The sequence below is a fragment of the Lipotes vexillifer genome, unplaced genomic scaffold, assembly GCF_000442215.2.
Source record: "Lipotes vexillifer unplaced genomic scaffold, Lipotes_vexillifer_v1.1 scaffold575, whole genome shotgun sequence".
Taxonomy (NCBI): Eukaryota; Metazoa; Chordata; class Mammalia; order Artiodactyla; family Lipotidae; genus Lipotes; species Lipotes vexillifer.
In genome coordinates, this window is record NW_006780198.1 from 1137772 (window position 1) to 1150535 (window position 12764).

The 12764-nt window shown below is 56.2% G+C and overlaps 2 protein-coding genes across 2 annotated transcripts in view; both read left to right on the forward strand.

Annotated features, from left to right (window-relative positions):
* Window positions 1–569: 569 nt before the first annotated feature.
* On the forward strand, window positions 570–4959 carry PHF13 (PHD finger protein 13). Its single transcript, XM_007453297.1, is given in 5 exon segments — window positions 570–617; window positions 619–699; window positions 1209–1310; window positions 2708–3242; window positions 3691–4959. Coding segments are annotated over 5 exon segments (993 nt in total). The 3' UTR covers window positions 3918–4959.
* Window positions 4960–7323: 2364 nt separating this feature from the next.
* THAP3 (THAP domain containing 3) overlaps window positions 7324–12764 on the forward strand; it is a 6024-nt gene continuing 583 nt past the window's right edge. Inside the window, exons 1-4 of the mRNA XM_007453298.1 lie at window positions 7324–7397; window positions 9924–10116; window positions 12302–12364; window positions 12710–12761. Coding sequence (XP_007453360.1) covers window positions 7324–7397; window positions 9924–10116; window positions 12302–12364; window positions 12710–12761 — 382 coding nt within the window. The remainder of the gene's footprint in view (window positions 7398–9923; window positions 10117–12301; window positions 12365–12709; window positions 12762–12764) is intronic.

Consider the following 12764-nt stretch of genomic DNA (forward strand, 5'->3'; position numbering starts at 1 on the left):
GAGGGAGGGCGGTCAGTTCTTCCCGGGGAGGGGGCAGGCTCTCCCCCTCGCAGGAAGGGCTGGGCACTGCGCGGACTCCGGCGCTCCGCTGACCTGCGCGGCCCTCAGGGTCCGGGCGGCCGAGGGGTGGGGTCAGAAGTGGTTTGCTAGCACCGAGTTGGGAAAATCAAAAGAAGTGTAGCCCTTGGAAGGAGACCTGCGGGTGGCAGGCCTGGGCCGCGCAGTTTTTCGGGCGCGCTGGGCTGGGGCGGGTCCAGGAGCCCACCGCCTCATTTCCTCCCCCACTTTCACTCTACCGTGGAGCGGGCCCTTAGGCTCTGGAGGTGTTAGCAGAGCTCCTAAGGATGGGCTTGGGGTGGGTGATGAAATGCTTGCAGAAAACCTAAGTGCGCTAGTCGAATGAACCTAAGTGAAACACAGTTGCTTTGATTAGGAGCAAATAAGAGCTGCTTCTTCTGGAGCTCCTCTCTTCCTCTGGAGGAAATCTGTTCTTGTCGAGGGCGTTTCTTGATTGAATGGGGATGGGACACACAAGCCAAAACTTATAGTATTTCATCTTTAGCGTGCAAATGGTAGTAGCAGGATTGTTTCTGGTTTATCCTCTGAGTTGGGGAATATTTATTTGGGTGCCTGGCCCCCGGATGTTGAAGCAGGGGAGGGACCATCCGGGGAAGTGTCTCGTCTGGAGGAGAGAGCCTGGTAGGAGGAAGGGGTCCTCACGCAGCCCTGGCTGGGGAGGGGTCAGGCGAGATTCAGGTCCAGGGTCCCAGGTCTGAGTTCTGAATGTTATGGAGTAGTTGACTTTTGAAGTCACTTAAAAGACTTTAGTTACAGCTGCAGCAGGAGCTTATTTTCAAAGTGGAAAATTTGTGGCAAAAAAGGCTCTTGATAGGCCTATAGAAACTAACAGATAATGTCAAAAAAAAGCCACGTGACTGCTAAGAAATAGACTTTTGTGCAAGCTTTTATCTCCTAACCAGTTTCCCAGTATTCTTGGAATAACATCATAATACCCCCTCTTTCAACTTCTGAAAACAGTGTTATTTCTTGACCCAAACTTCCCTTATCTTGTTCTAGAGTGTCTGTAAATCTAGAGTGTGTTTGTGACTGGCAGCTCCTAAAAGCCCCAGCTTGCCTAGTTTTGTTTCTGCGACCCCACCTGTACGTGTCTGCTTTCAAACGCCCTCCCTTTCCTCGCTTGTTAACAGGAGTACTCCCCCAGTTCCAAGAGGCGCAGGACCGTGGAGGATTTCAACAAGTTCTGCACCTTTGTCTTGGCCTATGCAGGCTACATCCCTTATCCAAAGGAGGTAATTTTCAGCACTTTTGACTTCTTGCCGGCAGCAAAACCAGAGTGTTTGACAAGGTGGTGGCTCTGGAAGGGGTTCCCTGGGACGACTTGAGTCAACAGTCGGGCAGAAATCTATCTTACAAAGGTGGACCAGCCTGGGAAGTGGTGCAGGCTTGTCTCGAAACAGTTTGATAAACTTTCAAAGTTTGCTTACAAATAATGCTTTTGATATCTGCCTGCTCTTAATGGCCAGTACTTATCAGGGGCTTACTATGGCCAGGTGCTCGTTTTTGGCCGTTACAGTGATACGCGGTAGGAGCTATTATTTATCTCCATTTTATTTTATTTGTTGTTTGTTTATTTTAGCTGCACTGCGCTGTGTGGCTTGCGGGATCATAGTTCCCCTGACCCAGGATCGAACCCGGGCCCCGGCAATGAAAGTGCCAAGTGCTAACCACTGGACCGCCAGGGAATTCCCTATGTATCTCCATTTTAAAGATGAGGACACGGGGGCACAGAGAGGGAACTCCTTATCCTGGGTCACAGGCTAATCGGTGGTGGAGCCTGGGGTTCAAGCTGATCAGATGGTCAGGCCCAGTCCACCCTGCCCTGCCTGGTGGGTGGCTTCCCGGTTGCTATGCACACCACATTGCAGAATCTTCAGGGACTCGTGGCCAAAATCCCATGTAAATGAAGGCATTTTTCTTTTCTTGCTGAGAAATGGGCAGAACTGTGGACCAGCGCTGCCATGGTGCGCAAACTTCAGGGGCTTCGTTCATATTATATAAGGCTAAAGAGAAAGGAATCCAGTATTTCTAGGAGGCCAAACCCAGCACTGGCTTATTGTTTCTGCCACCAGCTAGATGGATAATGCTTGCATCGTGCCATGCAGAACGTTGCCACTATTTGCAAATAAAAGTGCTTGACTGATCTGAAGGAACCATAGAGCTGAACTCACTGCTTTGGGGCAGTAATTACCTACTTTGACTTTGCAATATTTTGAGACGTCAGAAAATCCTCACAATTATTTTACATTCACTTAATTAAAAAAGTACATCCTTTGGGAGGACAAATTGAGGGGAGATTGTACAATCAGGAAAGATAAGAGTGTGAGGGCGTCTTCAGCATTCCTTTCACAGATACGTATTGAGTATCAACTAAGTTCCTGACTCAGGCAGGGGGGAGGGTTCGGCAAGGGCTGGAGGGTCCTCTTGTGGGTTCATGTTCTAGCTGGAAGGTCACACTGTTCCTAAAGAATAACGCTGGTGAGAGCTGGGAAACTCCAGCTTGTGCATCGCCCACGTTTGCAGCCCAACCTGGCCGGGGGCCCTGGGGAGCTCTGCTCTGGGCCAGCTCTTGGTGCTGGGGGCTGTTTGGGTTAATCAGAACCCGCCACCTTTGTCTCTGTCCTTTCAGGAACTCCCTTTGAGGAGCAGCCCCAGCCCTGCCAATAGCACTGCTGGTACCATTGACAGTGATGGCTGGGAGGCTGGTTTCAGCGACATCTCGTCCACCGTGCCCTTGCCAGTCTCTGAGCGCTGCTTTGGCCACCTGCAGCCCACCCTCCTGCAGCGAGCCAAGCCCAGTAATTTCCTGCTGGACAGAAAGAAGACCGACAAGCTGAAGAAGAAGAGGAGGAGGAAGCGGAGGGACAGTGACGTGCCCGGGAAGGAGGGCTACGCGGGGGGCTTGCTGCAGCTGGAAGCCGCCGACCCATATGCAGAGGCCCCCACGAGCCCTACCCTGCAGGGTATCCCCCAGGCCCCCGGCGACCCTTGCTCGGGCTGGGACTCCGACACTCCTTCCAGCGGGTCTTGTGCCACGGTGTCACCGGATCAGGTCAAAGAGATAAAAACTGAAGGCAAACGGACTATTGTCCGGCAGGGCAAGCAGGTGGTGTTCCGGGACGAGGACAGCACCGGCAACGATGAGGACATCATGGTGGATTCAGGTGAGTGGCCCCTGAAGGACGGCGTGCCACGGGCGGGTGGTTAGACGAGGGGATGGTAAGAGGGGTCTCAGCGCGGTCCCTTCCTTGGAGTGTGACAGTGGAGCGTGCCCTACCACCTTCAGGGGAAAAGGTGCAAGAAAGTGGATGCCGAGATGTTTAGGAAGGGGTGATCGCAGCTGAGGACAGCTGAGATTCCAGAACAGACCTCGAAATGTAAAAATAACGCAGCTCGTAAGTAAACACCTCGCAGGTAATTCCTGGTGCCGTGTGTTTCCGTGCACTTTTTGTGCATTTGCTGCATTTTAAGAGGGAAGCATCGCCCTTAAGTGAAACTTGAAATCGGTTTCACCGCAGCTCAGCTGCTCTGTCCTATTGGAGAGCGGCTTTCCTGACGGAGAGGGGTTGTGAGAAGTTTTCTCCCTCCTCTTATGTGCTTCTCTCCTTTCAGACGACGACTCCTGGGACCTCGTCACCTGCTTCTGCATGAAGCCATTTGCTGGCCGCCCCATGATAGAGTGTAATGAGTGCCATACCTGGATTCACCTGTCCTGTGCGAAAATCCGGAAGTCCAACGTTCCGGAAGTGTTTGTCTGCCAAAAGTGCCGGGACTCCAAGTTTGACATCCGCCGTTCCAACCGGTCCCGAATGGGCTCCCGGAAGCTGTTTCTGGACTGACTGCTGGAGAGCAAGGAGACTGTGGGCGAGGAATCGGAAGGGACGATGGGCCTGCTGGCCCTGGTCTTAGTTGAGCACAGAACTCTCAGCTCTGGTGCGGGCAGACCCCTGCCATTCAGGTGCCTAAGCGAAAGGACCAGCTGTCCAAGGTATAAACTGTACATAGCCAGTGACTGAATAAAATCCTCGTTGGCCAAAGCTGCTGCTAGAGCTGTGTTCTCTGCAGTGGAGGTGGACTACACACCCAAGCGCAGTGGGTTTGGTCCAGCTGAAGATGAGGGTACGTGGTAGTTGTGAATTCTTACTCTCATTGTTAACAGACTCCCGCCAATTGGAACAAGTGCTAGCTGTTACTCCTGCTTCCGCTGTGTTGGCGAGAGGAGATGTTCAGTTTCCCCGGCCTGTTTATGAACAGCCGTACCTGTAAGCTTCTTCTCGAGTGTAAGTCTTTTATCATAGGTGTCTGTACAGCAGCCATCAAAGCTGCCCCTCCCTTAGTGGTCCGCCCTCTCCCCTGCCTTGGGGGCTGCCCGCTGGAGTCCTCTGGTCTCACCCTGAGAGGAGCCTGGGGGTGGGCTAGCTAGTGACCCCCAGGTTTCCTTCTGTTTGTTAAAAGGGACAGTATGCAGCTGCTTCTCTGTGGAAAGGGGGGTCGGTTCGGGGGGCGGTCAAGGTGGCCCGTGTTCATAACTCAGTTTCCTGTTTTGCACGATGTAAAAAAAAAACCTGTCTTTTTGCACGAAATAGCCAAAAGTATTGGTATACTTCTGCCTGGGTTCCCTTTCTCTCCAGTTGGCTTCTGAGGGCCTTGGGGGTGCCCAGCAAGCTGTTTTCAAGTGAGGGGCACTCGGATTCTCTCCTTGTCTCTCTCCCTCACTTTTTTCTAGTAGCAGCATTAAAGGTTAGGCAGTCGCTGGGGAACCGTGTTCCTCTACGTAGTGGGGTAAAAGGGAAAATTGGGAGGAAGGCCTCTCCCATGGGTTTTTCTTAGTGTGCCCCTCATACAGGCTGGCCTGCTGGTTGCATGGGGCAAGGTTAGGACTTCTGAAGCCTTTCTTTTGGTTTGAAGTGGTGAGTGAGTGATATGGTAACATCGGTCTCCAGGAATGTACCACTGAACTGTGCAGAGTTCCTTAGGTCTAAACTAGGACCCTGGACTGGGGAGACCCCTGTGCAGGCCAGCTCTGGAGAAGCCTGGGAGTTTGGAGCCCCTGCAGGTCTTTGCTTGAGGGCAGTGTGGTCCGGGACACTGGTGGTTCTGGGGCTCGAGGGAGAGGGAGGGCTTCAGCTTTCTCTAAAATTGACATTGCTCTTTAGCAGTTCAAATACTTGTTCTCAAAAATGTTTTTTTTGTTAAAAAAAAAAAAAAGGTTTTTTTGTAAATCAATAGGTATGTTTTCATAAACATTGTTTCTTATAAAGCGTGAAAAGGGAAGGATGCCCAAGTCAGTCATATTTATTTACATCTAGATGGACTCTCAAAAAAAGGAAATAGAACAAAAAAAAAAGAAAAAAAAAAAGATGGACCCTCAGCCTCTTTGCTGGGGGCTTCTCCACGTGGTCCACAGGTGTGCAGGGCCACCAGGTGAACTTGGTCCACATTCTCACACTGAAGCACCAGGGGGGCTGAACTGTAACTGGCTAATCAGAGCCTATATTTTGTCCTAGTATCTTTCATGGTTGACCAGCCAACTGCCTTTTTATTTTTAATTCTGTTGCTTCTATTAACACAAAAATAGAGAGAGATAGTTTCTGAAACCCATTTTATTGTGTAGATCCCCAAGGGAGAAGTTCTGCTGTAGAGAAAAATAGTAAGAAGGTGGCTTAGAAACAACCTTCTCCTCAGACAACTGTCTGGCTCTGACTAGGGCAAACGTCCAGGAAATTTCAGCTGGAGAGGAATTTGCCAAAGATCTGCCCCATGACATTGCCTGTCCCGTGTCTTCACCATGAGAGTAGCCAAAGTTTCAAAGTGTTTCTCTCTTTAAAGAAAAAAACAAAACTACGCAAAGTTTTGAAAGTGTGTTTAAGAATAGGTGTGATTTTAGAGTGGAACTGCCAACCCTGGCAATTGCCGTATTACTCTTAGAAGATTCAATTCCTGGTGACACCTCTGGAAGGCATTTGATATTCATCTCCATTTCTGTTTCCTTCATTTCCTTTTTGTTCTTTTGACAGGTTTACTTACCCCTGTGGCTGGTGTCTAAGAAGTCAAGACACCTTGGTTTTTCTGTTAGAGTGAGCTGGGCAGCTGCAATCAGCATTATGCAAATTAGATACGGCCCATCTAGGGGCTCCTGGTTGGAGGCTAATGGAGTAGGGGGAGGGAAAGTTGTCACCCCAAAAGTAGGCCCCTCCCGTTGGCTTTGGCCAGGCCAGACACTTAACATCGTTTACATGGTTCTGCGTAATTATAAAGCTTATGTGTATAAAGCGAAGCTGTTTCTGTGAAACTGTATATTTTGTAAATAAATATATTGCTACTTTGAGGTTCATGTCTAGCTTCAGGTGTTTCTGTTGAAAGACTGTTCATCACCACCCCCAAACCATGATTAGTGAAGTGAAGACTTGGGAAGTCAGAGTCTGAGTTTGGTTTAGCAGGATGGAAAATGCTCACAGCCCTTAATATACTTTTCTAGTAAATTCTCCAGAAACAAACCGCAGTAGGAATGACAGGAATAGCTTTCACAGTTTCTTCATCCCATTGTGCATTAGCTTAAATCCCAGTGAGTGGTTACCCTGCATTGTAAAAGCTGCCACCTCCTCAGGTTCTGCAAGCGGGATTAGCATATCCCCCGCCCCCCGCCCCGGGTGCTCCTTCTGCCCTTTACATTTGGGGGTCCCAAGTGGCTGAGCCTGTTCAGTCAATCAGCTGGTCCGCCTAACTAGTCTGGTACCAGCTATTGGTCAGCTAGTACTTCCTTCCGTGACGCTGGAGCTGCCGAAATGTGTGAATCAACACCTCTTAAAATCTTGAAAATAGTGGCCCAAGTGGGTGGTGAGCCTTGTCCAAGACTGTGGGTGGGTGTGAGGCTCCAAAGCAAAGAGGTGAAGGTGACGGGCTTCAGCGAACCGGGGTGAAACCTGCACCGGCCAGCCCAGTGGGGGGTGTTGGGCCTGAGTTGGGCCCAGAAGCACCCCTTGACGCGGGTCGCGGGCACTGCGCGAGATGCTGGCCGCGGAGCAGAGCCCAGCTCGCCTTCACTCGCCAGCCTCCTTGCTGGCCCCGCCCCTCCCCGCCCTTCCCGCAGGCCCCTCCTCTCCTACTGGCCGCGCCCCGTTAGCTCCACCTCCACTGGCCAGTCCCGCCCCGTCCCATGACCCCGCCCCTCCTGGTGTCCCTGTCCCTCCCTCAAGCCCCGCCGCCGCCATCTTTGTTAGGGGCAGCCGGGCCTGGTGTCTGGAGATGCCAAAGTCGTGCGCGGCCCGGCAGTGCTGCAACCGCTACAGCAATCGCAGGAAGCAGCTCACCTTCCACCGGTGAGGGGTGGGGGCGCCGGGGGGCGCGGGGGTTCGCCTCGCCCCGGCCGGCGGCCGCGGCCCCCGCCGGAGCCCCAGGCCTGGCGCGCGGGGGGGGGGGACGCCGGGGCCGCTGGCCGGCCCCTGGGAGGCCCGAGGGCGTGCGGCCAAGCCCTTCGCGGAGGGGCGGCGGCCCGGGGACCGGTGAGGTCTCAGCCCGGGAAGCCAGGCGCCGCCTCGGCCGCCTGGGCGCGCGGGGAGACGGTCGGAGAGGCTGAGTAACCTGCCCTCCGGCGCACAGCCTCCCGCCGGTCCGGGGAGCCGCGCGCGGGGGAGGCCGTGGCGGGCCTGGGGCGCGCTCAGCTCTGCGCCCCTGCGGTTACTTGGTGTGCGTCCCCTCCGCGGCCCGGGGACTATATCTCGTTCTCAGATGCTGCCCGGAACGTAGTAGGTGTTCAGTATTTGCTGCGTGATGAGCGATGCTGACGTCTCTCAGGTGTGCGGTGCTCACATCTCCGGGCTTCATGCCGGGAAGGAAGGGTGGGGAGGAGGAATGAGAACGTTCCAGCGGGTGGACGCGCGGGGCCGGGACCTCGGGCTCTGCGGGAGCCCCGGGAGGACGGCGGAGCTTTTGGAGTCAGTCCCTGCGCGCCCCGCATGCCACACCGGCCGAGTGAACGGCCGCCTGCCCATCGGTCGAGTGTCGCACGCTTTCTTTTAGGTTCCGGCCACGGCGCCTTCCTCTGCCCTGTTCAGAGCGGGATTCCAAAGGGCTGCCGCTCTCCTGTCTCCACTTCCTCTCCTCCTGTTAGGGTTTTCTTTTTCGAAGTGAATGTGTCTCTTGAGGTGTAACACACAGACGGAAAAGTGCACAAATCATGAGCACACAGCCCAACCAGTTTAACAAAGTGAACAGTCCGTGTGACTGCCGTGAATTTAGAACATCACAGCCCCCAGGAGACCCCGACCGCTCCCCCTTCCAGCCCCTCATCCTCCCAGTGCCCAAGGGTAAGGCGGACTGCTTTGGCCTGTCTGGAACCTCACTGAATGGAATCACAGGCTGTACTTTTTCCTGTGCTTTGCTTACATTGTGCCTGTGAGCCCTCCGTGTTGCCGGCAGCAGCAGCTCATCCTCTTGATTGCCGCGTAGTGTTTAGGAAGGTGTTTACCAGAATCGACGTGTTCTGCAGTTGAAGGGCATTTGGGTGCCTCTCTTCTTTGGCCATTACGGGCACATGGCTCTGCGCATCGTTGCTGGGTCTTGCCTTCCAGCACCCGTATCCATAGGTGTCAGTCGGGTGTGTACCTGGGGGTGGCGTTGCCTCTGGTTTTCTCCCGTTCCAGTCAGACTCTCACGCCCACCACTCCCACAAATGAGCTCTGTCATGTCCCCAGTGGCCCTTAGGATGCCACGTGCAGTGGTGCAGCCTGTGACACAACTGACTGCTGATGCCTTGAGACCCCCTCCCACCTGGCTTCTAGGACACCTCTCGGCCTCTTTCTTTGTCAGTGTCCCTTCTGAGTCCCCTTGGCTGGATCCTGCTCATTTCCAACACCAGACAGACGCTGGAGCACTTCAGGGCTCGGGCCATGCCCCTGCCTTGTCCCTGTCCATGCTCGCTCCCCAGGGTGCCCATCTCAGTCAGGCTCATGGCTCTGCCACCCTTACCTGGGCACGGGCCCGCAGTGACATCTCCAGACACACATGTCCACCTGCCACTCGTTCAGCCCTCAGACATGTAAAAGGCACCTCAAATGTAACATCTGACATAGAAAACCAAGTTGCTGACTCCCCAGAGCTGCCCCTCGCACTCCCAGTCCGCAGTCTTAGTACATGAAACTCCCTCCTCTGCTGCACGGCCCACAGGCAAACCTTACTGCCTGGTTTTCACGGTACATCCCAGATCTGCCCGCTCATCACCCCCTCCTGCTGACACCCTGATCCCAGCCCCCTGGGGCCCTCCTACAACAGCCAGGGCGGACTCACCTGCCACCCTCTGCCAGAGCCTCTGGGAAAGCCCTCCTTCCGGAGGCGAGGCCTGTGACCCCCTTGCGCCTTCCGGGCCTTCGCGCTTGCTCTTCCTCCTGATACCACACGGCTCTCTGTCCCGCTTCCTGCAGCCTCTGCTCCGATGTCACCTCTCAGGTGGCCTTCCCCACTTCCTACTCTTTCTTCCTGCACAGTCCATGTCAGTTTGGTGGACCGGCTGTCTCCCTGTTCTAGAATGTAGGCTCCGTGAGGGCGGGGCTGTCTCTCCCACTCCTGCTTCCCCAGCACCGGAGCCGGAATGGAGGCCCACCTGGTGGCCTACCTGGCAGATGTGGCTCGGGGAGCAGGTTGCTTGGGCTCTTTGGCCACGTTCACGGTCTCAGGACGCCGCCGACAGCCACGACGGCAAAGTAGACGTGGTTTAACAGGACAAGGCTACTGAACTTTCCAGGCTGTCCAGGAAAATGCCGCGTGGGGATGTGAAAGGCCCCTGGGACCCTGAAGTGCTGCTGCGTTCAGTGCTGCGAATCCCTCGCGTCTCCTTGCTGTGCCCCCAGGTTCCCGTTCAGCCGCCCGGAGCTGCTGAAGGAATGGGTGCTGAACATCGGCCGGGGCGACTTCGAGCCCAAGCAGCACACAGTCATCTGCTCTGAGCACTTCCGGCCCGAGTGTTTCAGCGCCTTTGGGAACCGCAAGAACCTGAAGCACAACGCGGTGCCCACGGTGTTCGCCTTCCAGGGCCCTCCACAGGTGCGCGCGGCCGCGGGGCCCCGGCGGGGGTTGGGCGCAGGGTGCAGGTGGCGTTTGCGGGGACAGCAGAGGCCGAGGACTGCAGCCAGGGTGGCGCTGGCAGGCCTCGGCTTCCGGAGCCCAGCAGGCCCTGCCCTGCGCTTTAGGGAATTTGCAGTTTAAAGCTGCTTTCAAAATAAGTCACGCTTCACGACAGATGCTGTGGAAGCAGCTGACGGGCGAGGGTGCCGAGAGTTCCGTCCTTCCGTGGGCTCGAGGGCGGCGGAGACCTTCCTGGCCGCGCCGCACTCAGACCTCGTCCACCTCTTGCTCGTTGCCAGCCCGGGCTTGGGGGCCTGTGGCCGAGGACCTGCCACCCGCCAGGTCCCCGTTAAGGTCCTCCTGTGGCTGCTCCACGCCGGCTCAGAGCCCTGTCCGGGGTGCAGGAGGACGATGCAGGCGGAGCGCTGGTGGGGACGGGGACAGCAGGGCAGAGGCTTGGCGGTGGCGGGGATTTGGGCGCACTCAGCAGCAGCAGCGGCTCAGGCTGGTTGGAGGGCGCCGGGGACAGTTGGTGACGGGCTTGGACAGGTGGTAGGTTTTTGGGCGAGGCCCGTGGGCAGGGATGTGGCTTTGGAAGGTCCCTCTGGCTGGCAGCTGGTTCGGAGTTCACTGTGGCATCGCAGGTGAGGGCAGTCACAGTGGCCTGAGCCAAAGGTGGGTGCTGCGATGAGAGGGGGATGGAGCGGGCCGACTCTGCAGCCCTGGTGGGCTGAGAGGGAGGTGGTCCGGGAGAGCAGGGCTCTGGGCCCCCAGGGACCGGGGGTCCCAGATTCCCTGAGGAAATGGTCCTGTGCACGTTGAGTCTGGCTTCCCGATGGGACGCCGAGGAGGACGTGTCTGGTGGGGCAGGATGTGCGGGTTTGGCTCAGGAGGGCTCACGGCAGGACAGTTGGAGCTCGAAGCCGTGAGGGGATCATAGCGAATCATAGTAAATCCTTGCCGTGCACCGAGTCTCAGAGGGAGGGCCTGAGCCGGGCGCACACTGGAGCCGGGGAGGCAGAGTAGCAGTAGAACACACACGAGGCCCCAAGGTACCCATGCTGGTTTGTTTTTATTGGGAACGAGAGGGAGGGAGCCGATGGGAACCCTGAGTTCCAGGGTGCAGGGAAGGGCAGGCGGCCGTTTGCCACTTGCCAGCAAACATGCCCACGCCTGGAGCGCCCTGCCCTCGATCTTCCCTTTGCCCCGTCTCTTGGCCTTCCCCTCCCCAAGTCCAGGCTCCCAGTGCCTGTAGGAGCCCCCCGCTGCCGTCCTTCCTGTCCTGCCCCTCGCTCTCTCTGGCACCTGTGAGCACCTGCCCCAGTGGAGGCTCTGTGTGGGCCAGGCTCTGCTCCGCTGCCAACATCCAGAACGTTGCCTGGCACCGAGTAGGTGCTTAATGTAGGAGTTTTTGTTTTTTTCCTTTAAACATGGAAGGCCTTTCATTTTATATACACATTTCATTGTGGTAAGAACACTTAACATGAGATCTGTTCTCTTAACACACTTTTAAGTGTACAACACAGTGCACACAGTATCGTTGACTGTAGGCACAGAGGTCGTACCACGGGGCTCTAGGACTTACTCATTTTGCTGACCTGAAACTTATGTCCGCTGTTTAGGAACCCCGCACACTATCCCATTCAATCAGTGTGGTTACTGTCATGCATCTGTGGTAAACTGCTTGCCCTGAAGTCAGTGATTACAGGTTAACAGCTGAGGGGGGCGTTGGTGGCCCTGCTCCTTGGTGACTCCGGTGCCTAGGGGTGGGGAGAGTTGTTTCTGGCGCCCGCGGCCCCAGCTCAGCTCTGATGAGGTCTGGGGGCTGCAGGCTCTGAGCTGGATGTTTCCCACTACGTGGCTGCCACTCTGAGTCACCTACTGTGCACCTTGAAGAGTGCCAGGCCCTGGGGCAACACGTACAAATCAGACAGGTCCCTGGCTTCACCGGGCCTCTGACCTGAGATTGGGAACACCTTCGGAGAAGGAAGGGAGCCGGGGATGGTGAGAGGAGAGCTGGGCTGGGTTCAGGGCGCAGTTTACTTGAGCCTCAGCCGGCGGAGCGTGAGGACAAAGACACACGAGGCCTGGCGCGGGCTCTCTGGGCCCGGACCTCCTGCCCGTACCCCGGAGCCCGTCTGCTGCAGCTCCGTGTCTTTTGCAGCTGGTGAGGGAGAACACAGACCCTGCAGGCCCGAGTGGAGATGCTGCCTCCGAGAAGGGAAAGGTGAGTCTGCCCTGCTGGTCACCAAGTGCTCGGACTGAGCTGCTGCACCTGCCCTCCAGGCTGGCCTGCTGGGTTTGCATTCTCTGTTTCCTAGAAAAGGGAAAGCCAAAGCCTTCCGTGCCGCCTTCTTCCTGTTCAATATCAAGCAGTGGCAGCTGGTCACGTCTGGCTTCTGCTCCGTGTCTAAGGGTCTGACCCCAGGCCGTGGAGGAGGCTGGCTGTTCTGCAGGCGCCCCGGCTGCTCCCGGGTGGTGTGCGGGGACCACTGGCGGGACAGACAAGTAACAGCTGGGGAGGATCCGCTTCTGTGTCAGTCAGTGGCCTCCTCTGCCCTGTCGTTCCCAGGTCCTCCCTGAGACGGGGGCCGGGGAGGGTGGCCCAGGGAGGAAGGTGGACACGA